Genomic DNA, 24,613 nt, shown 5'->3' on the forward strand with positions numbered 1-24,613 from the left:
TGACATAATGACCCTGGTAACTCTGCCTGAGAAGAGTCTGATCCTGCTTTTCCAGTACCAGGGACTCGTGGAGATCCTCAGTCTCACCCATAGTGGAGGAAACTCTCCTGCTCCAAAGCTAGGTACATGTGCTGCTCCCAGGAGGTTCTATCTGAGACTTAGACTGCCTTTAGGAACTTAATAGTTTCTGGCAGTCAGTTTTCATGAGTTGACCAGACCTGAGATCTATGAAAAGACCTGGGATTCAGTGATTTTGGGATAGGCACAAGAGATTCCCTTGTAGATTAGCCATGGAAGAGGATCTGCTCTGTGTTACTTCAATCTCTATACCTACTGATTGGGACTTTTTCTGTGTGTGGTGGGATGTTCATGGCCAAAGTGTTCTTTGTTTTTGTAGAAATTGCTGTTGTTTGTAGACATTTCTTGTGAACTCAGCTCTTAACTTAGCATTTTCTTTTGCTTTGCAGTATGTGTTGAAGCCCACTTTCACAAAGCAGCAAATTGCAAACTTGGACAAGCAAGCCAAATTGTCCCGGGCATATGATGGTACCACTTACCTGCCGGGTATCGTGGGACTGAATAACATAAAGGCCAATGACTATGCCAACGCTGTTCTTCAGGTAAGATCAAGACGGGAGCACTGAGGAAGAGAAGGACACCTAGAAGGCTGGGCACAGTTGCTCACCCCTGTAATCCCAGAACTTTGGGAGGCCAAGGCGGGCGGATTGCCTGAGGTCAGGAGTTCCAGCCAGCCTGGCCAACATGGCGGAACCCTGTGTCTACTAAAAATATAAAAATTAGCCAGGTATGGTGGTGCAAGCCTGTAATCCCACCTATTCGGCAGGCTGAGGTGGGAGAATCAACTTGAATCCGGCAGGCAGAGGTTGTAGTGACCCAAGATCGTGCCACTGCACTCCAGCCTGGGGAACAGAGTGAGACTGTGTTTCAAGAAAAAAAAGAGAGGGACAGGAAATAGTATGTGTACTGGCCAAGGAATTACTGCCTTTGGCCGGGCGTGGTGGCTCATACCTGTAATCGCAGCACTTTGGGAGGCCAAGGTGGGAGGATCACCTGAGGTCAGGAGTTCGAGACCAGCTTGGCCAACATGGAGAAACCCCATCTCTACTAAAAATACAAAATTAGCCAGGTGTAGTGGTGCATGCCTGTAATCCCAACTACTCGGGAGGCTGAGGCAGGAGAATCGCTTGAACCTGGGAGGCGGAGGTTGCAGTGAGCTGATATCATGCCATTGCACTCCAACCTGGGCAACAAGAGCGAAACTCCTTCATCTCAAAAAAGAAATTACTGCCTTCTTATAGAGTATAGTCAGATGATCCTCAGACACCAAGTCTTGCTAAGGACTCTACTTGAGTAATTGTTCTGCAACAGGCAGAGCATTCCTTTGCTCACTGGGCTGCTGTCAAATGGTGAGGCTTTTTCTAGCCTCTGGCTCATGGCCTCTGTAACTTCCAGGGAATGCGGGACCAAGTCTGTGTTGCCTTGCAGTGTCAAGTAAGAAATATGCCGGATGTATTTTTTTTTTTTTTAAATGGTGTAGATGTTTGTCATGCTGGCTGATCAATGACTTTGTCTTGCCCATATGCTCATGACCCTGAAATGGAAAAGACAGAAAACCAAAGTTGTCCTATTTTCTTTTCTTTTTTTTTTTTTTGAGACGGAGTCTCTGTTGTCCAGGCTGAAGTGTAGTGATGGGATCTCAGCTCGCTGCAACCTCTGCCGCCCGGGTTTAGGCGATTCTCCTGCTTCAGCCTCCCGAGTAGCTGGGATTACAGGTGTCTGCCACTGTGCCTGGCTGATTTTTGTAGTTCTAGTAGAGACAGGGTTTCACCATCTTGGCCAGGCTGGTCTTGAACTCTTGACCTTGTGATCCACCTGCCTCAGCCTCCCAAAGTGCTGGGATTACAGGTGTGAGCCACCACGCCTGGCCAATTTTTAAATGTTGGTAAGTATAATAAGAAAACAATAATTCTACTTAATCGAGAACATGATTAAAAAATTGTAATTGTAAACACAGGCTTACTGGGGAAAAAATGTATAAATTGTGAGGGGCTGGGCATGGTGGCTCATGCCTCTAATCCCAGCTCTTGGGGAGGCCAAAGTGGCAGGGTCCCTTGAGGCCAGTAGTTTGAAACCAGCCTGGGAACATAGCGAGACCCTGTCTCTGTTTAAAAAAAAAAATTAGCTGGGCACGGTGGTGCATGCATGTCTGTGGTCCTAGCTGTTTGGGAGGCTGAGGTGGGAGGATCCCGTCAGCCCAGGAATTCGAGGCTGCTGGAGAATTTTGAGGACTTTGAGAAGGACAGGCATTACTGGTGTGAGCCACTGCACCCAACCTTGCTTCACTTCTAAAGTTGATTATTTATATTTTTTTCTTGAGTTATTGCACCTTACAGACTCCTTTCCTATTGGTTCATCTGACTGAGCTTTAAGAAATATATGATGAAATTATGCCCTTTTCTGTTGGATATGTTGCAAATGTTTTCTGTTAGTACTTATTTGGCCTTTACATTTTTTTAAGTGATATTTTTGTCATGAAGAATTGGACAAAAAACTGTAAAGGCATATTTTTTACATTCGGTGTCTGCTCTTGGTGTCATGCCTAGTCTGTGGAAAGGTCAAATTCTTAGGTAGAGAGAGATTTTTCATCAGATTGTTCCCTTTAAATCCTCTCATGGCTGCGTGAAAACTAATTTTTTTGGAGATGGAGTCTTGCTCTGTCTCCCAGGCTGGAATGCAGTGGCGCAATCTCAGCTCACTGCAACCTCTGCCTCCCAGGTTCAGGCGATTCTCCTGCCTCAGCCTCCCAAGTAGCTGGGACTACAGGTACGTGCCACCACGCCCGGCTATTTTTTTGTATTTTTAGTAGAGATGGGGTTTCATCATGTTAGCCAGGATGGTCTCGATCTCCTGACCTCGTGATCCGCTCCCCTCGGCCTCCCAAAGTGCTGGGATTACAGGTGTAAGCCACCGTGCCCCGCTGAGTGAAAACTATTATAGGATGGACAGATAGAATTTGGATTTGGTTAGAGCTGTTAGTCTTGGCTTTCTGATAAATTTTAGTTCGTGTAGGAACGTCTCTTTATAAAAATAAATGGATGAACAAACCCTGTGTGATGTTGTTTCCGCTAAAATAAGGTTGACTGGACCACGTCATCCATCTGGAGGGTGGATTATTCTTCTCTGAGGATGCCCAATATTATTTGTATTGTTGCTGAAGCCAGAGTGCAACATTTCTCCATAAGATAGACAACTGAGAATTAGAATAAACTTTATCCATCCTCTTGTTTTGAGAGTAAATCTCTCTTTGTAGTAATTATTCTACAAGTTGGAAGTCCTTGTTTCTTTAGCTGGGCTCAGCTTGTCAGGGCTTTCCTAATCCCCTCTATGGTTAAAGTGCTTTCTGTGTTCTGAGTTGTCTTCCTTAGAGATAGGCCGGGCGCGGTGGCTCAAGCCTATAATCCCAGCACTTTGGGAGGCCGAGACAGGCGGATCACGAGGTCAGGAGATCGAAGAGATGCCTGGGTTTATTACGTTTAGCAGAAACCCTTCTAGCTGAATCCCTGAATAGATGACCTTGTTTAAGAAAGAGATGTGTTCATGGTAAGCACAGTGCTGGTTAGGGAGGACCTGTGGGGATACTGCATTTTTATTTAGGGTCTGCTTGGTCCTCCTCTTCCCAGTTTTGTTTTGTTTTTTTTGAGATGGAATTTCGCTCTTTTTGCCCTGGCTGGAGTGCAATGGAGCGATCTCCGCTTACTGCAACCTCTGCCCCTCCGGGTGATTCTCCTGCCTCAGCCTCCCGAGAGGCTGGAATTACAGGCACTCACCACCATGCCCAGCTCATTTTGTATTTTTAGTAGAGATGGGGTTTCACTGTGTTGGCCTGGCAGGTCTCAAACTCCTGACCTCAAATGATCCACCTGCCTTGGCCTCCCAAAGTGCTAGGATTGTGGACATGAGCCACTGCACCCGGACCCTTCCTCCCAGTTTTGTAGCTCAGGCTAATGAGCCTGTGTTTCTTCCTGAAACCAATACAGCTAATTTTTATCTTTCTGCTTAATGAGATCCAATTTGCTTTTATTGTCCTAAATCTTTTGACTGTTTTCTCTTTTTCTCTTTTTTTTTTTTTTGAGATGGAGTTTTACTCTCGTTGTCCAGGCTGGAGTGCAGTGGTGCCATTTTGGCTCACTGCAACTTCCGCCTCCTGGATTCAAGTGATTCTCCTGCCTCAGCCTCCCGAGTAGCAGGGATTACAGGCACCTGCCACCACGCCTGGCTAATTTTTGTATTTTTGGTAGAGAGGGGGTTTCACCGTGTTGGCCAGGCTGGTCTTGAACTCCTGATCTCAGGTGATCCTCCTGCCTCGGCCTCCCAAAGTGCTGGGATCACAGGCATGAGCCACCTCGCCTGGCCAACCATTTTCCATCGTAACAGTATATTTACTTTTTAAAAAAAATTTTGCCTGTGCACCGTGGCTCAGGCATGAGAATTGCTTGAAGCCTGGAGGCAGAGGTTGCAGTGAGCCGAAATCATGCCGCTGCACTCCAGCCTGGGGGATGGAGCAAGACTCTGTCTCCAAAAATAAAAAAAAATTTCAATAGGTTTTTGTGGAACAGGTGGTTTTTGGTTACATGAATAAGTTATTTAGTGGTGATTTCTGAGATTTTGGTCACTCATTGCCCGAGCAGCGTATACTGTACCCGATGTGTAGTCTTTTATCCCTCACCCCTCCTCACACTCTTTCCCTCAAGTCCCCAAAGATCATTGTATCATTCTTACTCCTTTGTGTCTTCACAGCTCCCTATATTTACTTTTATGTACAATTATATGGTTTTATTATGGGAAAACATCAAATTTTAAGATAATTTTCATATTATTTTAGTGTGGAGTTGAGAGATGGGAGAACTGTGTTTCCTAGGTAGTTATTTTTGCTTCAACCAAAATGGATGATGAAGGAAAGGGTATTTGGATTTTACCTTTCTGTCTTATGAATTTAAGTATTGTCACAGCATAATTAGAGTAACAAAAGGAAATTGTTGAATAAGTTGATAGAGATTTGAATACCTGTGGGGTTTTCTTTGTTTTGTTTTAACCTTCTTTGTGGTATCCACATCAGCAAAGTGTCTGTAGAAGTGTAGGTCATATGAAACTCAACATTAATGATATTTCTGGCCGGGCGCGGTGGCTCAAGCCTGTAATCCCAGCACTTTGGGAGGCCGAGACGGGCGGATCACGAGGTCAGGAGATCGAGACCATCCTGGCTAACACGGTGAAACCCCGTCTCTACTAAAAAATACAAAAAAACTAGCCGGGCGAGGTGGCGGGCGCCTGTAGTCCCAGCTACTCGGGAGGCTGAGGCAGGAGAATGGCGTAAACCCGGAGGGCGGAGCTTGCAGTGAGCTGAGATCTGGCCACTGCACTCCAGCCTGGGCGACAGAGCTAGACTCTGTCTCAAAAAAAAAAAAAAAAAAAAAAAATGATATTTCTGTAATGTGAGCCTGGGTAGGATTCTCCAAGGGTGGATTTATTTGGCTCTTTAAGGCCATCACAGGCACATCACAAGATTCTGTTAGAACTTTAGTTGGAAGAGCTTGGCTCAAGGGGTCCTACAAAGGGGCTTTGGGTTAATCGGAGTGTTTGATTTTCAGGCTCTATCTAATGTTCCTCCTCTCCGGAACTACTTTCTGGAAGAAGACAATTATAAGAACATTAAGCGTCCTCCAGGGGATATCATGTTCTTGTTGGTCCAGCGTTTTGGAGAGCTGATGAGAAAGCTCTGGAACCCTCGAAATTTCAAAGCACATGTGTCTCCCCATGAGATGCTTCAGGCGGTTGTACTTTGCAGTAAGAAGACTTTTCAGATCACCAAACAAGGTAAGAACAAGTCATTCATATTTCAGGACAACAAAACTAGTTTGATGAACAAATTTATTTCTACTTGGCAGTGAATTTTTTTTTAAATTAATTTATTTTATTTTATTTTATTTTTTGAGATGGAGTCTCACTCTGTCACCCAGACTGGAGTACAATGGCATGGTCTCAGCTCACTACAACCTCCGCCTCCAGGGTTCAAGCGATTCTCCCACCTCAGCCTCCCGAGTAGCTGGGACTACAGGCGTGTGTCACCATGCCCGGCTTATTTTTGTATTTTTAGCAGAGATGGGGTTTCACTGTGTTGGCCAGGCTGATCTCGAACTCCTGACCTCGTGATCCACCCTACTTGACTTCCCAAGTGCTGGGATTACAGGCATGAGCCACTGCACCTGGCCTTTTTTTGTTTTGTTTTGTTTTGTTTTTTTAAGAGACAGAGTCTTGCTCTTTTGACCAGGCTGGAGTACAGTGGTGGGATTTGTAGCTCACTGCAGCCTTGAACTTCTGGACTGAAGGGATCCTCTTGCCTCAACTTCAGGTAGCTGTGATTACAGGCGTGAGCCACTGTGCCCAGCTGCAGTGAATCTTGAGAGTAGCCAGGAGTGTCCAGTGGATTGTGTGGTTAGGTTCCTCATTCTTCTCTGACCAGTCTGCCCTGCAAAGAATCCCAGGAGATTCCAGCTGAATAGAAAGTCGGTCTTATTTGGTAAATTAAACTGTATGGCTTAGGGGAATACCAGGAGACTGGGAAAGACACTAGCTTTTATTAAACACCTGTCACCTATCCTCATTTTTTCATGTCCCACGTTAGGGTATTCTGATGATTTTTTTTTTTTTTTTTTTTTTTGAGACCGAGTCTTGCTCCATTGCCCAGGCTGGAGTGCAGTGGTGTGATCTGTGCTCACTGCAACATCTGCCTCCTGGGTTCAAGGGATTCTTCTGCCTCAGCCTCTCAAGTAGTTGGGATTACAGATGCCCGCCAACGTGCCCAGCTAATTTTTGTATTTTTAGTAGAGAGGGGGCTTCACCATGTTGGCCAGGCTGGTCTTGAACTCCTGACCTCAAGTGATTCACCCGCTTTGGCCTCCCGAAGTGCTGGGATTATGGGTGTGAGCCACTGCACCCAGCCTCTGATGAACTATTTTGCCTGTTTTTATCTCTCCAGACCCAATGTGTTATTGCCTTATGAGTAAAGCGGACAGTGTAACTTTTTACCTAAATCTGATATCATATCGTCTAGCATCCATATTAGTTTATTCAGCGTTCACTCATGGTGCTAGGTTTTAGAGCAGCAGGGATAAGAAACAAGATTTTTCTCTTTGAAGAACTCACAGTCTAGTGGGGAAATAAAGTTATGTAGAAAGGTTGAGTGTGCTGGCACAAGCCTGTGGTCTGAGCTACTTGGGAGGCTGAGGCAGGTTGCTTGAGCCCAGGAGTTCAAGGCTACAGTGAGCTATGATCACACCACTGCACTCCAGCTGGGTAACGGAGGAAGACCTTGTCTTTAAAAATAAGTAAGCAAATTTCAACTGTCTTTTTTTTTTTTTTTTGAGACGGAGTCTCGCTCTGTTGCCTAGGCTGGAGTGCAATGCCGCGATCTTGGCTCACTGCAACCTCTGTCTCCCGGAATCAAGTGATTCTCCTGCCTTAGCCTCCTGAGTAGCTGGGACTACAGGCATGTGCCACCATGCCCGGCTAATTTTTTTTGTATTTTTAGTAGAGACAGGGTTTCATGGTGTTAACCAGGCTGGTCTCAATCTCCTGACCTCGTGATCCGCCCTCCTCAGCCTCCCAAAGTGCTGGGATTACAGGCGTGAGCCACCGCGCCTGGCTCAACTATCTTTTTTTAGAAAAGGTAATTACAGGTGTTAAGTGCTGTGCTATGGGAGGGGAGCATGGAGTAAGGACCCCCTCAACTCAACATGTGGGAGGTAGATAAGAGGTCAGAGTGGAGGAAGAGACCCTGAGTTTTAGGTAGATGTGGAGGCAGGCTGGGATGGGGAGTGAACATTCCAGGTAGAGAGGGCATGGTGGGCAGAAGAGAAAAGTGCCTGGCATAGACAGACTGCAAGTAGCTGGACCCTTGGACTCCAGGGGTCAAGGGAGAGCCAAGGTGTAGCTCCTGAGGGAGGGACCAGATGGCCTGGTTTGTAAGCCACCATAAAGAGCTTGGATTATATCCTGACAATAGTTGGAGTCATTGAAGGCTTTTTTTTTTTTCTTTTCTCAGAGAGGGAGTCTCACTCTGTTGCCCAGCCTGGAGTGCAGTAGTGTGATCTCGGCTCACTGCAGCTTCTGTCTCCCAGGTTCAATCAATTCTCCTGCCTCAGCCTCTCGAGTAGCTGGGAATACAGGCACCTGCCACCATACCTGGCTAATTTTTTGGTATTTTTAGTAGAGACGGGGTTTCACTATGTTGGTCAGGCTGGTGTTGAACTCCTCACCTCAGGTGATCCGCCTGCCTCGGCCTCCCAAAGTGCTGGGATTACAGCCATGAACCATTATGCCCGACCATTGAAGGCTTTTAACAAAAATGTGACATCAGACTTAATTTGTTTTAAAAACATTTCTAGCTGGGCATGGTCATTCACACCTGTAATCCCAGCACTTTGGGAGGTTGAGGTGGGTGGATCGCTTGAGCCCAGGAGTTCGAGACCATCCTGCATAGATACATAGTGAGACCCTGTATCTACAACAAGTTTTTAAAAATTACTCAGGCTTGGTGGTGTGTACCCGTAGTTCTGGCTACCTGAGAGGCTGAGGTTGGAGGATCACACGAGCCTAGGAGGTAGAGGCTGCAGTGAGCCATGTTAGCTCCACTGTACTCCAGTCTCGGCAACAGCGTGAGACCTCTATCTGTAAAATAAAAAAAGAAACATTATTCTGGCTGAGGATTGACTTAGAGGGGACGTTGAGTAGTGGCTTTTAAGAGTCTTAGTTAAGGAGATTCTCCTTAGTTAAGGAGAAATTCTCCTTAGTTAAGGAGAAATAGGAGGAATCAAGGTGATAAGGAATGGGGCCCATGGAGCACTTGGTTCAGGTTTAGTAGGAAATAAGATACACTTCGGGTTAGATAATATATATTGATCAGAAGCCCCATGATTTAGTCTCAACTGAGCAGAAGTTATAAGCTATTTGGGCTTGGCAATTGATGGTCTTTGGTAGTTTATAACATGGCCAATAAAATCTTAATCTGGGGCCAGGCACCCTGGCTCATGCCTGTAATCCCAGCACTTTGGGAGGCCGAAGTGGGAGGATTGCTTGAGCCCAAGAATTTAAGACCAGCCTGAGCAACATAGGGAGACTCCCTCTTGACAAAAAATCGAAAAGTTAGCCGGGCATGATGGCACACGCCTGTAGTCCCAGCTACTTGGGAAACTGAGGTGGAAGGATTCCTCGGCCCTGGGAGGCAGAGCTTGCAGTGAGCTGAGGTTGTGTCACTGCACTCCAGCATGGGGGACAGAGCGAGACCCTGTGTTGGGAAAAAAAAATCTGGGTGCCTCACCCTTCTAAACAGGTGACAGCCTGTTTGTGTGCTTTGTAGGACCATCTAATTCCCAGGAACTAGGTGGCTAGGTTGTCTTGTGTTTATAGGGATATTTCTGTTTCTGGACCAACTCTCTGAGCTCCCAGGGTTTTATATTAAGGCTACAACAAAGGAAAAAATTTTTGCTGAGAATGATGTTTTTGTGGACCATGAATGGATGGATCAATGTCAGCATTCACTGTGTTCCACAGGTGACTTCTGGCCTGAAGGTGGATAGTGGGGCCTGTCAGCTTTTGGCAGTTTGGAAAGTTACGGCATAATTGGGTTGTCGAGTTGCAGAAAAATCAGTTGAGAACGAATGTGTCTAGTTTCTTTTTTTTTTTTTTATTATACTTTAAGTTCTAGTGTGCATAACGTGCAGGTTACATATGTATACATGTGCCATGTTGGTGTGCTGCACCCATCAACTCGTCAGCACCCATCAATTCATCATTTATATCAGGTATAACTCCCCAATGCAATCCCTCCCCCCTCCCCCCGTGTCTAGTTTCTTCTATCACAGCCAGTGTTGGCTATCATAGTTACGAAGTCACATAAACATAATTTCCTCCATCTCTGAGACCTAGTAGGTTATTACTTGCCTAGCGTTTAGATGTGTGAAGTGTTTCTTGCTGTGGTAGTTGTCCTGTAAAAGCATTCTATGTATGGAATAAAAAGAAAATCTTTCTGTGGAGTTGTCAGGGGTCTCTGGGTTTAGAGAAATGAAATTGAGAAAGATATACTATAGTCTTTGAGATTTTAATTGGGTGAGCAGAGAGGAACTAAATAGAAGCAAATCTTAGTTGATGAGAAAGTAGACATTAGGCTGAGGTGGGAGGATCCCTTGAGGTCAAGAGTTTGAGACCAGCCTGGCCAACATGGTGAAGCCCCATCTCTACTAAAAATACAAAAATTAGCTGGGCCTGATGGCAGGCGCCTGTAATCCTAGCTACTTGGGAGGCTGAGGTGGGAGAATCGCTTGAACCCGGGAGGGGAGGTTGTAGTGAGCTGAGATCATGTCACTGCACTCCAACCTGGGCAACAGCGCGAGATTCTGTCTCAAAAAAAAAAAAAAAAAGTAGCCATTATCCCAGAAATGTCTGAGTGGCAGGCTCCGTAGACAGCATTTTCGTGGAATATTGTCAATCTGCTTGTTTCCAGAACCCCTTGTTCTGTATGCCTTTTCAGTCTGCATGCTGGTCACTTTCCTATAAGATAGGAATCTTTGTGAGCTACAGAAGGGAAGAAGGAAGTGTGAGCTCACTCTGGAGAGAAGTGGATGTTAAAAGGTCATATTCTTTTGTTTTGGTCATCCCTGAGTGATGCGATAACAGTCCTGGTATGAATCAGATAGCCTATGGAGAGAGTCAAGATCAGAAGAGTTAGAGCTTGACCTTGAGGAGTGCCAGCATTTAATGATCAGATAGAGGAGGATGCACAGGAGTTGGGATGGGATGGCATGGCCAGAGAGGAAAGGGGAGAATCAGGAATGCCAACCAGTGCATGGTTTAAGTTAACTCTAATGCCACTTAGCTTCAACGTTTTCCATCCTTCCTTTTTTTCCAGGGGATGGAGTCGACTTTCTGTCTTGGTTTCTGAATGCTCTGCACTCAGCTCTGGGGGGCACAAAGAAGAAAAAGAAGAGTAAGTCATTTACTGATAAAAAAGGAGCTCTTTTGTTCCCTTTTAAAAAACTTTGCATCTGGGCACGATGGCTCATGCTTATACTCCTCTTTGAGAGGCTGAGGTGGGTGGATTACCTGAGGTCAGGAGTTTGAGACTGGCCTGGCCAACATGGTGAAACCCCATCTCTACCAAAATACAAAAGTTAGCCAGGTGTGGTGGCTGTAGTCCCAGTGACTTGGGAGGCTGAGGCAACTTCCCATTCTTTTGTTAACTCTTTATCTGGGGTAGGGTGGTATCTATTTTATACATAAACTAAATGTTCTTTCTGAATAGGCCCCTCTGCATAGTTTTTGCTAGAATATGGTTATAGTCACAATTATATTTTATTTTATATAATTTTTGAGACGGAGTCTTGCTCTGTCACTTAGGCTGGAGTGCAGTGGCACGGTCTCAGTTCATGATAGCCTCCATCTCCTAGGTTCAAGCAGTTCTCCTCCCTCAGCCTCCCAAGAGTAGCTGGGATTACAGGCACCTACCACCATGCTCAGCTAATTTTTGTATTTTTAGTAGAGATGGGATTTCACCTTGTTGGCCAGGCTGGTCTCAAACTCCTGACCTCAGGTGGTCTGCCCAGAGTGCTGGGATTATAGGCGTGATGGTGTCTTGATGTGGAATTGTGGCCTGTTGCTCTTCCCACTGGGTGGCCCTGCCCTCTCTACCAGGTGTCTTCAGCCTGTGTTAACCCTCTGAGCTCTCAAACTTACATTTTGGCAGGATTCTAGAACTTGGTTGTGTTTTCTCTCTTGTTGCTTTGATCCTGTTCTGGCCCATCTCTTAGTCTGTCATTGTCCTCTTGTCTTCATTACAGTTTGGACATTGTCTCCCTTTGAAAGTAGCTTATGGTTATGGGAAGTTCCTTGGTTTTTCTTGTTTCGCTTGTGAATTTTTTTTGTAATTCATGTATTGCCGGGCTCTGTAAATCATTCCTTCATTTTGAATACATTTACCTTTTCTTTTATGGACCAGGCCCTGTGATGGAGGATCAAAAGTTGTCTTAAGGAAGAGAAATAAAGTAATTATTTACACAAATAATTATAAAGGTACCCTGGTGGTATATGGTACAAAAGGAAACTTCTGTGTTTAGTGAGAGCTCTGGGTCTTTTGCTGGAAGATGCTGGTTTATTTCAGAAATTTAGGGCCGGGCGCGGTGGCTCAAGCCTGTAATCCCAGCACTTTGGGAGGCCGAGACGGGCGGATCACGAGGTCAGGAGATCGAGACTATCCTGGCTAACACGGTGAAACCCCGTCTCTACTAAAAAATACAAAAAAACTAGCTGGGCGAGGTGGCGGGCGCCTGTAGTCCCAGCTACTCGGGAGGCTGAGGCAGGAGAATGGCGTAAACCCGTGAGGCGGAGCTTGCAGTGAGCTGAGATCCGGCCACTGCACTCCAGCCTGGGCGACAGAGCGAGACTCTGTCTCAAAAAAAAAAAAAAAAAAAAAAAAAGAAATTTAGAAGCTGGAAATATATTTTAGACATGTTTTCCATCCTCATGGAATTTGTCTCTTGCTTCCTGTTTGTGCAGCTATTGTGACTGATGTTTTCCAGGGGTCCATGAGGATCTTCACTAAAAAGCTTCCCCATCCTGATCTGGTGAGTTAGCTGAGCCTGGGTCTTAGACTGATTTATATTGCTTGAGGGGATATAGGGGAGATGAAGAGATGCTTAGAGAACTGACAAGCCTGCTTGCCCCATGAAGAGGTTCAGCAAAGCACCTGCCTAGTGGCAGCTCACTTTTCAGTTTGAGAGTTAGTGGTTGGATGTACTTTGCTGGTTTAAGTGTTCTGGCCAACTAAGTGGTGCTGCTGTGTTTTTTCAGAAAGCTCAGCTAAGCTTTCTTTTTGTTTTTCTGAGACGGTCTTCCTCTTTCGCCAAGGCTGGAGTGCAGTGGCGCCATCTCCACTCACTGCAACTTCTACTTGCTGGGTTCAAATGATTCTCCTGCCTTAGCCTCCTGAGTAGCTGTGATTACAGGCGCTTGCCACCATACCTAGCTAATTTTGTATTTTTAGTAGTGACGGGGCTTCACCATGTTGGTCCAGGCTGGTCTGGAACTCCTGACCTCAGGTCATCTGCCTGCCTTGGCCTCCCAAACTGTTGGGATTACAGGCATGAGCCACTGTGCCTGGCCCTCAGCTAAGCTTCCTAGATGGTCTCAGAGCTTTTTTTTTTTTGAGATGGAGTTTTGCTCTTGTTGCCCAGTCTGTAGTGCAATGTCATGATCTCGGCTCACTGCAACCTCCACCTCCTGGGTTCAAGCAATTCTCCTGCCTCAGCCTCCCAAGTAGCTGGGATTACAGGCATGTGCTACCAAACCTGGCTAATTTTTCTATTTTTAGTAGAGACGAGGTTTTACCATGTTGGTCAGGCTGGTCTCAAACTCCTGACCTTAGGTGATCCACCCGCCTTGGCCTCCCAAAGTGCTGGGATTACAGGTGTGAGCCACTGTGCCTGGCCCACTTTCTTTCTCTTTTTAATGGATTTTTTTTTTTTCTTTTTGAGACAAGATCTCATTCTATCACTCAGGCTGAGTGTAGTGGCGTGATTATGGTTCACTATAGCCTCAACCTCCTCTGCTCAAGTGATCCTCCCACCTCAGCCTCCCCAGAAACTGGAACTATAGATGCACAGCACCACACTGGGCTGATTTTTTATTTTTATTTTAGTTTTATTTATTTATTTTATTGAGACGGAGTTTCACTCTTGTTGCCCAGGCTGGAGTGCAGTGGCACGATCTTGGCTCACTGCAGCTTCTGCCTCCCAAGTTCAAGTTGTTCTCCTGCCTCAGCCTCCCAAGTAGCTGGGATTACAGGCATGCACCACCACGCCCAGCTGATTTTGTATTTTTAGTAGAGATGGGGTTTCTCCATGTTGGTCAGGTTGGTCTCGAACTCCCGACCTCAGGTGATCTACCTCCTTCCGCCTCCCAAAGAGCTGGGATTACAGATGAGAGCCGTCATGCCCGGCCAGTTTTTATGTTTTATAGAGATGGAGTCTCCCCGTGTTGCCCAGGCTGGTCTCGAAGTCCTGGACTCAAGCAATCCTCTCACCTTTGTCTCCCAAAGTGTGGAGATTACAGGTGTGAGCCATCACACTTGGCCTCAGAGCTTTTTAGATAGTCTGGTATATAAGCAAAATCTCTTTTTTTTTTTTTTTTTTGAGACGGAGTCTCGCTCTGTCGCCCAGGCTGGAGTGCAGTGGCTGGATCTCAGCTCACTGCAAGCTCCGCCTCCTGGGTTTACGCCATTCTCCTGCCTCAGCCTCCTGAGTAGCTGGGACTACAGGCGCCCGCCACCTCGCCCGGCTAGTTTTTTGTATATTTTTTTAGTAGAGACGGGGTTTCACCGGGTTAGCCAGGATGGTCTCGATCTCCTGACCTTGTGATCCGCCCATCTCGGCCTCCCAAAGTGCTGGGATTACAGGCTTGAGCCACCGCGCCCGGCCGCAAAATCTCTTTAAAGAAGGAAACCTGTTGGTTCTTAAGTTAATCTAACCAGGTGGTGCATGCCAACTGCTCAATCTCTCAGGCACCTCTCTTTGTTCTTTGAGATGAAGGAAATGTCAGCGTAGCAAAACACTGGTTCTGTGTTTGTTCCTATACCACTCACACTCCTTTCCTCTCTTTTCTTCTCATTCATTTCTAGCCAGCAGAAGAAAAAGAACAGTTGCTCCATAATGACGAGTACCAGGAGACGATGGTGGAGTCCACTTTTATGTACCTGACACTTGACCTTCCTACTGCCCCCCTCTACAAGGACGAGAAGGAGCAGCTCATCATTCCCCAAGTGCCACTCTTCAACATCCTGGCCAAATTCAATGGCATCACTGAGAAGGTAGCCCATTAACACACCTGCCCTGCCTATACTTTGCGCTCCCGACTTTTTCATTTTCTTTTTTTTTTAAGACAGAGTTTTGCTCTTGTCGCCCAGGCTGGAGTGCAGTGGCATGATTTCAGCTCACTGCAATCTCCACCTTCCAGTTTCAAGCGATTCTCCTGCCTCAGCCTCCTGAGTAACTGGGATTACAGACATCCACCACCATGCTCGGCTAATTTTTTGTATTTTTAGTAGAGATGAGATTTCAGCATGTTGGCCAGGCTGGTCTCGAACTCTTGACCTCAAGTGATCCACCTGCCTCGCCTCCCAAAGTGCTGGAATTACAGGCGTGAGCCACCATGCCCGGTTCATTTTCATTTTATATATAAGAATCACCACATGTATGTGATGTATTTATTATAAAGTATATTGACTTTATTGAGCCTCCCAGACTCCTTGGTGTTTCTAGCTGGTCACCCCCAACTCTTAACTTACAGTGCCCTTCTTTTTATTATTTTCTGAGACAGGGTGTTGCTCTTGTCACCCACGCTGGGGTGCAGTGGCGTGATCATGGCTCACTGCAACTTCAAACTCTTGGGCTCAAGTGATCCACTCACCTCAGACTCCTGAGTAGCTGGGACTTTTTGGTAGAGATGGGGGTTTCTCCATGTTGGTCAGGTTGGTCTCGAACTCCCGACCTCAGATGATCTACCCGCCTCGGCCTCCCAAAGTGCTGGGATTACAGGTGAGAGCCATCGTGCCTGGCCAATTTTTTATTTTGTGAAGATAAAAAAGACACGCTTCACCACGCCCAGCTAAGTTTTTTTGTAGAGAGAGCTCTCACTCTGTTGCCCAGGCTGGTCTTTAACTCCTGGCCTCAAGGTATCTTCCCACCTTGACCTCCCAACGTGTTGGGATTACAGATGTGAACCAGTGCCCAACCACAGTGCCCCCTCTTGTACTTCTCATACATCCTTTTTTCAGCTTTCTGCCTGCCTCTGGGTAGTATAGAGAAAGGAAGGTCATTTAGGAGAGGAGAAACTCCAAAAGGTGGGGAGACATAGTTTTTTATTTTTAATTTTTTTTTGAGATGGAGTCTCACTCTGTTGCCTAGTCTGGAGTGCAGTGGTGTGATCTCAGCTCACTGCAACCTCCACCTACCGGGTTCAAGCGATTCTTCTGCCTCAGCCTCCTGAATAGCTGGGACTACAGGTACATGCCACCATGCCCAGCTAATGTTTGTATTTTTAGTAGAGATGAGGTTTCACCATGTTGGCCAGGCTGGTCTCGATCTCCTGGCCTCAAGGGATCTGCCTACCTCAGCCTCTCAAAATATTGGGATTATAGGCATGAACCATTGTGCCTGGTTAGCTTGATTTCTTTACATACATATATATATATATATATATTTTTTTTTTTTTTTCTTTTTTTTTTTTTGAGATAGAGTCTCACTCTGTCACCCAGGCTGGAGTGCAGTGACGCAATCTCGGCTCACTGCAAGCTCCGCCTCCCGGGTTCACACCATTCTCCTGGCTCAGCCTCCCGAGTAGCTGGGACTACAGGCGCCCGCCACCACACCTGGCTAATTTTTTGTATTTTTAGTAGAGACGGGATTTCACCATGTTAGCCAGAATGGTCTCGATCTCCTGGCCTCGTGATCCACTGGCCTTGGCCTCCCAAAGTGCGTGAGCCACCGCGCCCGGCCTTTTTTTTTTTCTTTTTTCTTTTTTAGTAGAGATCGGGTTTCACCATGTTGTGAAGGCTTGTCTCGAACTTCTGTGCTGAAGTGATCCCCCTGCCTACAGTGATAGGATTACAGGTGTGAGCCACCAGGCCCGGCCTTTTTTTAAAGTCAGCCTTAGCCAAACTGCACATCCTAAGCCTCATACATAATTTCTGGGACCAGGAGTCTTGTGAACTTTAGGTGTGAGGCAAAATTACATTTTCAAAAACCAAAATGAAAACCTCATGCCCCTGCTCTAATACCTACTGAACTTCAGCACTAATTTGAGAATTTTCTTTTTTTTCTCTAGGAATATAAGACTTACAAGGAGAACTTTCTGAAGCGCTTCCAGCTTACCAAGCTACCTCCATATCTAATCTTTTGTATCAAGAGATTCACTAAGAACAACTTCTTTGTTGAGAAGAATCCAACTATTGTCAATTTCCCTATTACGTAAGTAATATCCTGCTTCACTTCCTCTCACGAGGAGTGAACCTGGATTTCTTCTCTTATGTTTTTACCAGTATTAATTTTGGACTGTCTTAGTTGGGGATTACAATTAACAGAGCCTACCTACAGTAGATAACAGTTTTTATTGGAAGGATACACTTAACTTCAGGGACCACAAAAGATGGATGTTTACTAGGAGGCAATCCCTATTTTATCTCCTCTCCTGTTGCTGGCCGGAAATTATAGTCCTCCTGCGTAGAGAAGAAGAAATGATGCAAGTAGGATAGGACAGGTAGAATTCTGACTGGTTTGGAAGATGTCCTGAGTAGTGAGGGTCTGCCCATCTATTTGCTGGCCATCACACCTTTTTGCACACTGGAGTTGCACTAGATGCTTTTAATTTGCTTCCTTCTAACTCAGAAAACTTCTGCAAAATCCTTTTGGGGGTAGACTGTTGGTTTTCAGTTCTCAAGAGACAAGGTTTTTCACACTGAAGAAGATGTTGGGCCGGGCGTGGTGGCTCACACCTGTAATCCCAACACGTTGGGAGGCCAAGGCAGATGGATCGCTTGAGCTCAGGAATTCAAGACCAGCCTGGGCAACATGGCAAAACCCCGTCTCTACAAAAAAAATACAAAAAATTAGACCGATGTGGTGGTGCACACCTGTAGTCCCAGCTACTTGAGGGGCTGAGGCAGGAGGATTGCTTGAACCTTGGAAATTGAGGCTACAGTGAGGTGAGATGGTGTCACTGCCCTGCAGCCTGGGTGATAGAGTGTGACTGTGCTCAACAAAAAAAAAAAAAAAAGAAAGAAAGTAGTGTCAGTTTTAAATTCTATGTAGCATTTAAGAAGGTAGTATCTAAAATTAAGAGGCCCGAGTTTTAGGCTGTCTTAGTGGTGGGACCTCAGACCCATAGTTTGCATGTTTTCTGGATATGTTCTCTCAAAGATAAAATGAGCAGCTTGGAGTAGATGGGCCTGAGCCCTAGGGGTTTGTCCGGGTGTAACATCTTATTATAGTATTGCCAGGACTCTTAGAACCATGGAGGGTGAGGAGAGAGAACATTTGCAGTTGAGAATTACAGGCGAATTTTCTCTTTTTCTCTTTTCCCCCACTTTTCTCCACTAGCATCTTCTTTGTGAGACAGTAGAATTAAATAGGGAGACATGGAGGTTTGTTCTCTGCCTCCTTGAGTAGGATGACAGAGCTGCTTTCTTTGAAAGTGTGTGCATCAGGGTTTTATTTCAGCACTAGCCTCTTGTGAATTACCAGTCACCTGTCTGTTCCTGGTAGGTAGGGGCAGTCTTGATTCCAAGGGCAGCTCCAGAGGGAGGAAGACTGTGTATCAATGGTATTTCCTGCTCAGTTGCCACAGAAATTTCCTTGTCCCATTGTTTTCCTTTAAGGGCCTAGAGTAGGCCCAGTATAAAAGATTATCCTTCAGAAGAGAAAGATTGGTTCTTAACTAGGCAGTCTTTTAGAGAACATCAAATTGTGACTAATTTTGGAAACTTGCACTTTTAAATATTTTATGTGCTGTAATTTCTTCCAGTAATATGATTCTGGATCATTTCATCATCCATGCTTCTTGAAAAGGATCCTTTTCATACCTGTCTTCCTGTGATTTATTCATAACACATCCTCTTTTTTTTTTTTGAGACGGAGTCTCGCTCTGTCGCCTGGGCTGGAGTGCAGTGGCCGGATCTCAGCTCACTGCAAGCTCTGCCTCCTGGGTTCACGCCATTCTCCTGCCTCAGCCTCCTGAGTAGCTGGGACTACAGGCGCCACCACCACGCCCGGCTAGTTTTTTGTATTTTTTAGTAGAGACGGGGTTTCACCATGTTAGCCAGGATGGTCTCGATCTCCTGACCTCGTGATCCGCCCGTCTCGGCCTCCCAAAGTGCTGGGATTACAGGCTTGAGCCACTGCGCCCGGCCACATCCTCTTTTTGTCAGAGTTATCAGACTTACGGTGATTAGGCACCCTCTGCTTATTTGGAGACAGAGATTTTTGAGGGCAGGTTTGAAGTTTCACTTTCAGGTAATTAGCCATTCTCTTAACTGGTTTGTTGCTGTGGCTGGGAGATGAGTATAGTTTGCTCTTTTAGGCTGGGTGCAGTGGCTCACATGTGTAATGTCACCACTTTGGGAGGCTGAGGTGGGAGGATTGCTTGAGCTCAAGAGTTTGAGACCAGCCTGGACAATATAGCAAGATCTCGTCTCTACTAAAAATAAAAAAAATGAATAGTTTGCTCCTTTTCCTGTTTACTAAAACAAAATGATTAAACGTAGTATTTCTCTTTTGCCACATGGACAGTTTTGGTTCAGTCATGAAATCTTGAGTATAAAGACTTCCCCGGGTTGGGCGGGTGGCTCACGCCTGTAATCCCAGCACTTTGGGAGGCCGAGGTGGGTGGATCATGAGGTCAGGAAATCGAGACCATCCTGGCTAACACAGTGAAACCCCGTCTCTACTAAAAATACAAAAAGTAGCCTGGCGTGGTGGCGGGCACCTGTAGTCCCAGGTACTGGAGTGGCTGAGGCAGGAGAATGGCGAGAACCCAGGAGATGGTGCTTGCAGTGAGCCGAGATAGCACCATTGCACTCCAGCCTGGGCGACAGAGCGAGACTCTGTCTCAAAAAAAAGAGTTCTCTGATACTCATTTAGACAAGTCTAGTCAGCTTTTGTTCAAGCTGAAGAGAAAATGAGAAGTCAGCTTTTGGCAGCCCGAAGGCAGGTTGGCTATCTAGAGCTCACATGGACTCAGGACTCATATCTCCATTTTTTTTTTTTTTTTTGGAGGTGGAGTCTCGCTCTGTTGCCCAGGCTGGAGTGCAGTGGTGTGATCTCGCTTCACTGCAACCTCTGCCTCCCGGGTTCAAGCAATTCTCCTGCCTCAGCCTCCTGAGTAGCTGGGACTACAGGTGCATGCTTCCACCCCCAGCTAATTTTTTTCTTTTTGTACTTTAGTAGAGGCAGGGTTTCACCATGTTGCCCAGGCTGGTTTCAAACTCCTAAGCTCAGGTAGTCTGCCCACCTTGGCCTCCCACAGTGTTGGGATTACAGGCATGAGTCACTGCACCCGGCCTCCAGTTTCTTAACAGTGAATGTTTATTGCAGTCTGACTGCATCATATATGGGACACTGTCAGTCTGTAGAAACAAATAGCTGTCACCAATACATAGGAAGCTACATATAATAATTACAACAAAGTTGTATGTTTGTTTATTACCACATGGTTTACATTTTAAGCTCTGTAATTTTGAAAAGTTAGTAGGTTCACAGTCTGACTTCAAAGGGAGATATATAACTGGACGTGACCACCATTAGCTGTTTCTTGTGAACTCTTCAGTGATAACATGGTTTTGTTTCATGTAATGAGTTGTAGCACATCAAACAACTTTTATGATGTAATATCTTTTTTATTTTACCTTGTATTAAGTTTTTATAAATATTTGTAGGCTCCAAAATGATATATTTTCCTAAAATTATGTGTTTAAAATAGTCTCTTAATAATCTTGTTAACTGTCTATATGTTTTCCTTTTTAACTGTGTTTGAAAGTTCTTCTTTTTGGAGGTTTTGTGAGACAGGGTCTCACTGTCGCCATGGCTGGAGTGCAATAGTGTGGTCCTGGCTCACTTTAGCCATAATCTCCTGGGCTCAAGTGATCCTCTCACCTCAGCCTCCTGAGTAGCTAGGACCACAGGCATGTACCACCATGTCTGGCTAATTTTTTTTTTTTGTAGGGGTCGCACTACGTTGCCCAGGCTGGTCTTGAACTCCTGGGCTCAAGCAGTCCTCCTACCTTGACGTCTCAAAGTGTTGGGATTATAGGTATAAGCCACTTCCTGTCATTTATTTATTTATTTATTTAATCATGTGGGAAGCTGTGTAACCCTATCGTTCATTTTGGCATATTTTGTGAATTCCAACACACCTGGACCTTCTTGACTCTGCAGGCCTACCCAGAGCCTTTGTGGTCTGTTTGTGTAGAACAGCTTCCTTAGCTGCACAGCCTTTGTCTGATTATTCCGGCTTTATTTTCACCATTAACAGAAATGTGGATCTCAGAGAATACTTGTCTGAAGAAGTACAAGCAGTACACAAGAATACCACCTATGACCTCATTGCCAACATCGTGCATGATGGCAAGCCCTCTGAGGGCTCCTACCGGATCCATGTGCTTCATCATGTGAGTGGCTGCTGACCGTCTCATGGCACAGAGTGGCAAAAACAGGTGTTTCTTTGGCATCTCAGAGGGCAGCTCCCTTCAGTTTGTCCTTGCTTGGCCTTGGCTTTGGGATTCTGCAAGTAGTAGTGCTGTCAGTAGTTAGTTTAAGGCAGTGATTCTCAATTTTGGCTACACATTGGACTCACCTTGGGAGCTTTTTTTTTTTTTTTTTGAGACAGTCTCGCTCTGTAGCCCAGGCTGGAGTGCAGTGGTGTGATCTTGGCTCACTGCAACCTCCGCCTCCTGGATTCAAGCAATTCTCTGCCTTAGCCTCCCAAATAGCTGGGATTATGGGATTACAGGCGCCTGTCACCATGCCTGGCTAATTTTTGTATTTTTAGTGGAGATGGGGTTTCACAATCTTGGCCAGGCTGGTCTTGAACTCCTGACCTTGTGATCCACCTGCCTTTGCTAATTAATACAAAAAAATTAGCCGAGCATGGTGGTGGGCACCTGTAGTTCCAGCTACTGGGGAGGCTGAGGCAGGAGAATGGCGAGAACCCGGGAGGCGGAGCTTGCAGTGAGCTGAGATCACGCCACTGGGCTCCAGCCTGGGTGACAGAGCGAGACTCCATCTCAAAAAAAAGAAATCAGCTTGTTAGAAATGCAGACTCTCAGGCCCCTCAAACCTACTAAATCAGAACCTGGATTTTAATATGATCCTCTGATTTGTAAGAAATTAAAGTTTGCGGCTGGGCGTGGTGGCTCACACCTGTAATCCCAGCACTTTTGGAGGCCGAGAGATCACGAGGTCAGGAGATTGAGACCATCCTGGCTAACATGGTGAAACCCTGTCTCTACTGAAAATACAAAAAATCAGCCGGACGTGGTGGCGGGTGCCTGTAGTCCCAGCTACTCGGGAGGCTGAGGCAGGAGAATGGCATGAGCCCAGGAGACGGAGCTTACAGTAAACCGAGATTGTGCCACTGCACTCCAGCCGGGGTGACAGAGCGAGACTCCGTCTCAAAAAAAAAGAAATTAAAGTTTGCAAAGCACTGGTTTAGAGGCTCCCTTTCATCTTAAAAATTTTGTGAATTTGTCTAAAGCTGAAAACAGATAAAACATGTACTTGATATATTTGATATCACATAGATTATTGCCATAAATTGTTCTCATTTAATTAGTCTCTTCTGGAACTGTGGGTTTAATCTTAACTAGCTTCTGTTTATCAAGTGCTTTACTATGATTAGGCAGTACACCAGTTACTTAATGTACATTAATCTCTTTTTTTTTCATTAAAACACAATTCCAAGACAGGTGTCAGTATCATCTTTTTTACAGAGGAGGAGACCTAGGCTCCGAGTTTCAGTAATTGACCTCAAGTCAGTAGAATTAGGATTTGAACCCAAGTACTCTGCTTCAAAGCCCATGTCTTAACTCGTCCTTGAAGCAGGAATGGGAACTTGCTTATGTGATCCTAAGCTTTCCTTGTTTCCTATTTTCTCAACTATTGTAATATCCAGAGGATCTGGAATATTTATATTCTACAACAGTGGTTTTTGGCATGTCTTAGAACTTTGGTTGGATAAGGCAGGGTGAGCGGCCAGAGGTGCCTCTGCCTTAATCTAGAAACCTTTCTCCCTTGTTCGTGGAAGCATGAAGTGAGATATGTTTTGCTGTATTTGCAGCACTGGTTTCTTAGGCCAAAGGAATCAGGTTAGTGTGATAGACAGTGTCCACCAAGGACACCTTTTCTTGATGAGCTGTTGCCTTTTTTTTTTTTTTTTTAAGACAGGGTCTCCGTCTGTCACTCAGGCTGGAGTGCAGTGGCATGATCTTGGCTCACTGCAGCCTTCAGCTCCTGGGTTCAAGTGATTCTCCTGCCTCAGCCTCCCAAGCAGCTAGGACCTACAGGCGCCTGCCACCACGCCTGGCTAATTTTTGTATTTTTGGTAGAGATGGGGTTTTACTATGTTGGCCAGGCTGGTCTCAAACTCCTGACCTCAAGTGATCCACCCGCCTCGGCCTCCCAAAATGCTGGGATTACAGGCGTGAGCCCCTGCACCCAGCCAGGAATGTCCATATTTAGGTTCTCTCAGTGGTTGACACTGTGTACCTCATAAGTGAATATGTCTAGTCTGTCATTTCTGAGCAGGAAGGAGACATAGGTGATGATTAGAGGGCTTCCTCTTTTCTCCTCTTTAGTGTCCACTAAATTCCTTTTAAAAAGATGTACAGAAGTGTTTCAGACTCCATTGTACTTTAAGGGGCCAGGCACAGTGGCTCATACCCATAATCCTAGCACTTTAGGAGGCTGAGGTGGGAGGATCTTTTGAGATCAGGAGCTAGCGTGGGCAACACAGTGGAACCCCATCTCTATTAGAAAAAAAAAAAAATTAGCCAGTTGTGGCACACACCTGTAGTCCCAGCTAGCTAGGAGGCTGAGGTGGGAGGATTGCTTGAGTCCAGAGGATCGAGGCTGCAGTGAGCTGTGGTTACACCACTGCACTCCAGCCTGGATGACAGAGTGAGACCCTGTCTCAAAAAAACAAACCAGCAAACAAACAAACAAAAAAAAACTGTACTTTAAAAATTGAGTTTGCCATGATTGACACATCAAAAGTCCTGTTAATTGAATCAGGCCTACAGAAGTCATGTACCCTCTTTTTTTTTTTTTTTTGTTTTGAGACAGAGTCTCGCTCTGTCACCCAGGCTGGAGTACAAAGGCGCGATCTCCGCTCACTGCAAGCTCCGCCTCCCAGGTTTATGCCATTCTCCTGCCTCAGCCTCTTGAGTAGCTGGGACTACAGGTGCCCGCCATCACGTCCAGCTGATTTTTTGTATTTTAAGTAGGGACGGGGTTTCACCGTGTTAGCCAGGATGGTCTTGATCTCCTGACCTCGTGATCCGCCCGCATCGGCCTCCGAAAGTGCTGGGATTACAGGCGTGAGCCACCGCGCCCGGCCCATGTGCTCTCTTCTTTATGACTCTTGCTGGATGATGTCTAGTGGCTGTTCTTCTAATTTTTCTAATCTTGGCTGTGATCCTTTCCTTCTACACCCTTTTGGTTTTAGAGAGCAGACTAACCCAGCTCTTCATACTTTCTGCAGGGGACAGGCAAATGGTATGAATTACAAGACCTCCAGGTGACTGACATCCTTCCCCAGATGATCACACTGTCAGAGGCTTACATTCAGGTGGGTTGGCCACAGGCTTAGTGAGCCACAAATAGGTGGGGTATGGGGCCAGTGAGAGGAGTGGGCCAAGGCAGGAAGAGGGATAGAGTTAGGACCTTGGTTGGAGGGCCAGGTACCTGTTGGGAAGTACTTACAAGTGAGTTAGGGCCAG

The 24,613-nt window shown here is 45.9% G+C and overlaps 1 protein-coding gene across 4 annotated transcripts in view; it reads left to right on the forward strand.

Annotated features, from left to right (window-relative positions):
- The window catches only part of USP39 (ubiquitin specific peptidase 39), a 48,574-nt gene that overhangs the window by 22,858 nt on the left and 1,103 nt on the right, over positions 1-24,613 (forward strand). For 3 of the 4 annotated variants that reach the window (XM_023224944.1, XM_023224941.1, XM_023224942.3), the window contains exons 5-12: positions 468-620; positions 5,670-5,895; positions 10,985-11,062; positions 12,628-12,695; positions 14,747-14,935; positions 16,951-17,093; positions 21,151-21,286; positions 24,376-24,462. In XM_023224944.1, coding sequence (XP_023080712.1) covers positions 5,754-5,895; positions 10,985-11,062; positions 12,628-12,695; positions 14,747-14,935; positions 16,951-17,093; positions 21,151-21,286; positions 24,376-24,462 — 843 coding nt within the window. In that variant the 5' untranslated portion in view covers positions 468-620; positions 5,670-5,753. The remainder of the gene's footprint in view (positions 1-467; positions 621-5,669; positions 5,896-10,984; positions 11,063-12,627; positions 12,696-14,746; positions 14,936-16,950; positions 17,094-21,150; positions 21,287-24,375; positions 24,463-24,613) is intronic. The other variant, XM_023224943.1, reaches the window with a different exon arrangement.

The sequence above is a fragment of the Piliocolobus tephrosceles genome, chromosome 15 (assembly GCF_002776525.5).
Source record: "Piliocolobus tephrosceles isolate RC106 chromosome 15, ASM277652v3, whole genome shotgun sequence".
Lineage (NCBI taxonomy): Eukaryota > Metazoa > Chordata > Mammalia > Primates > Cercopithecidae > Piliocolobus > Piliocolobus tephrosceles.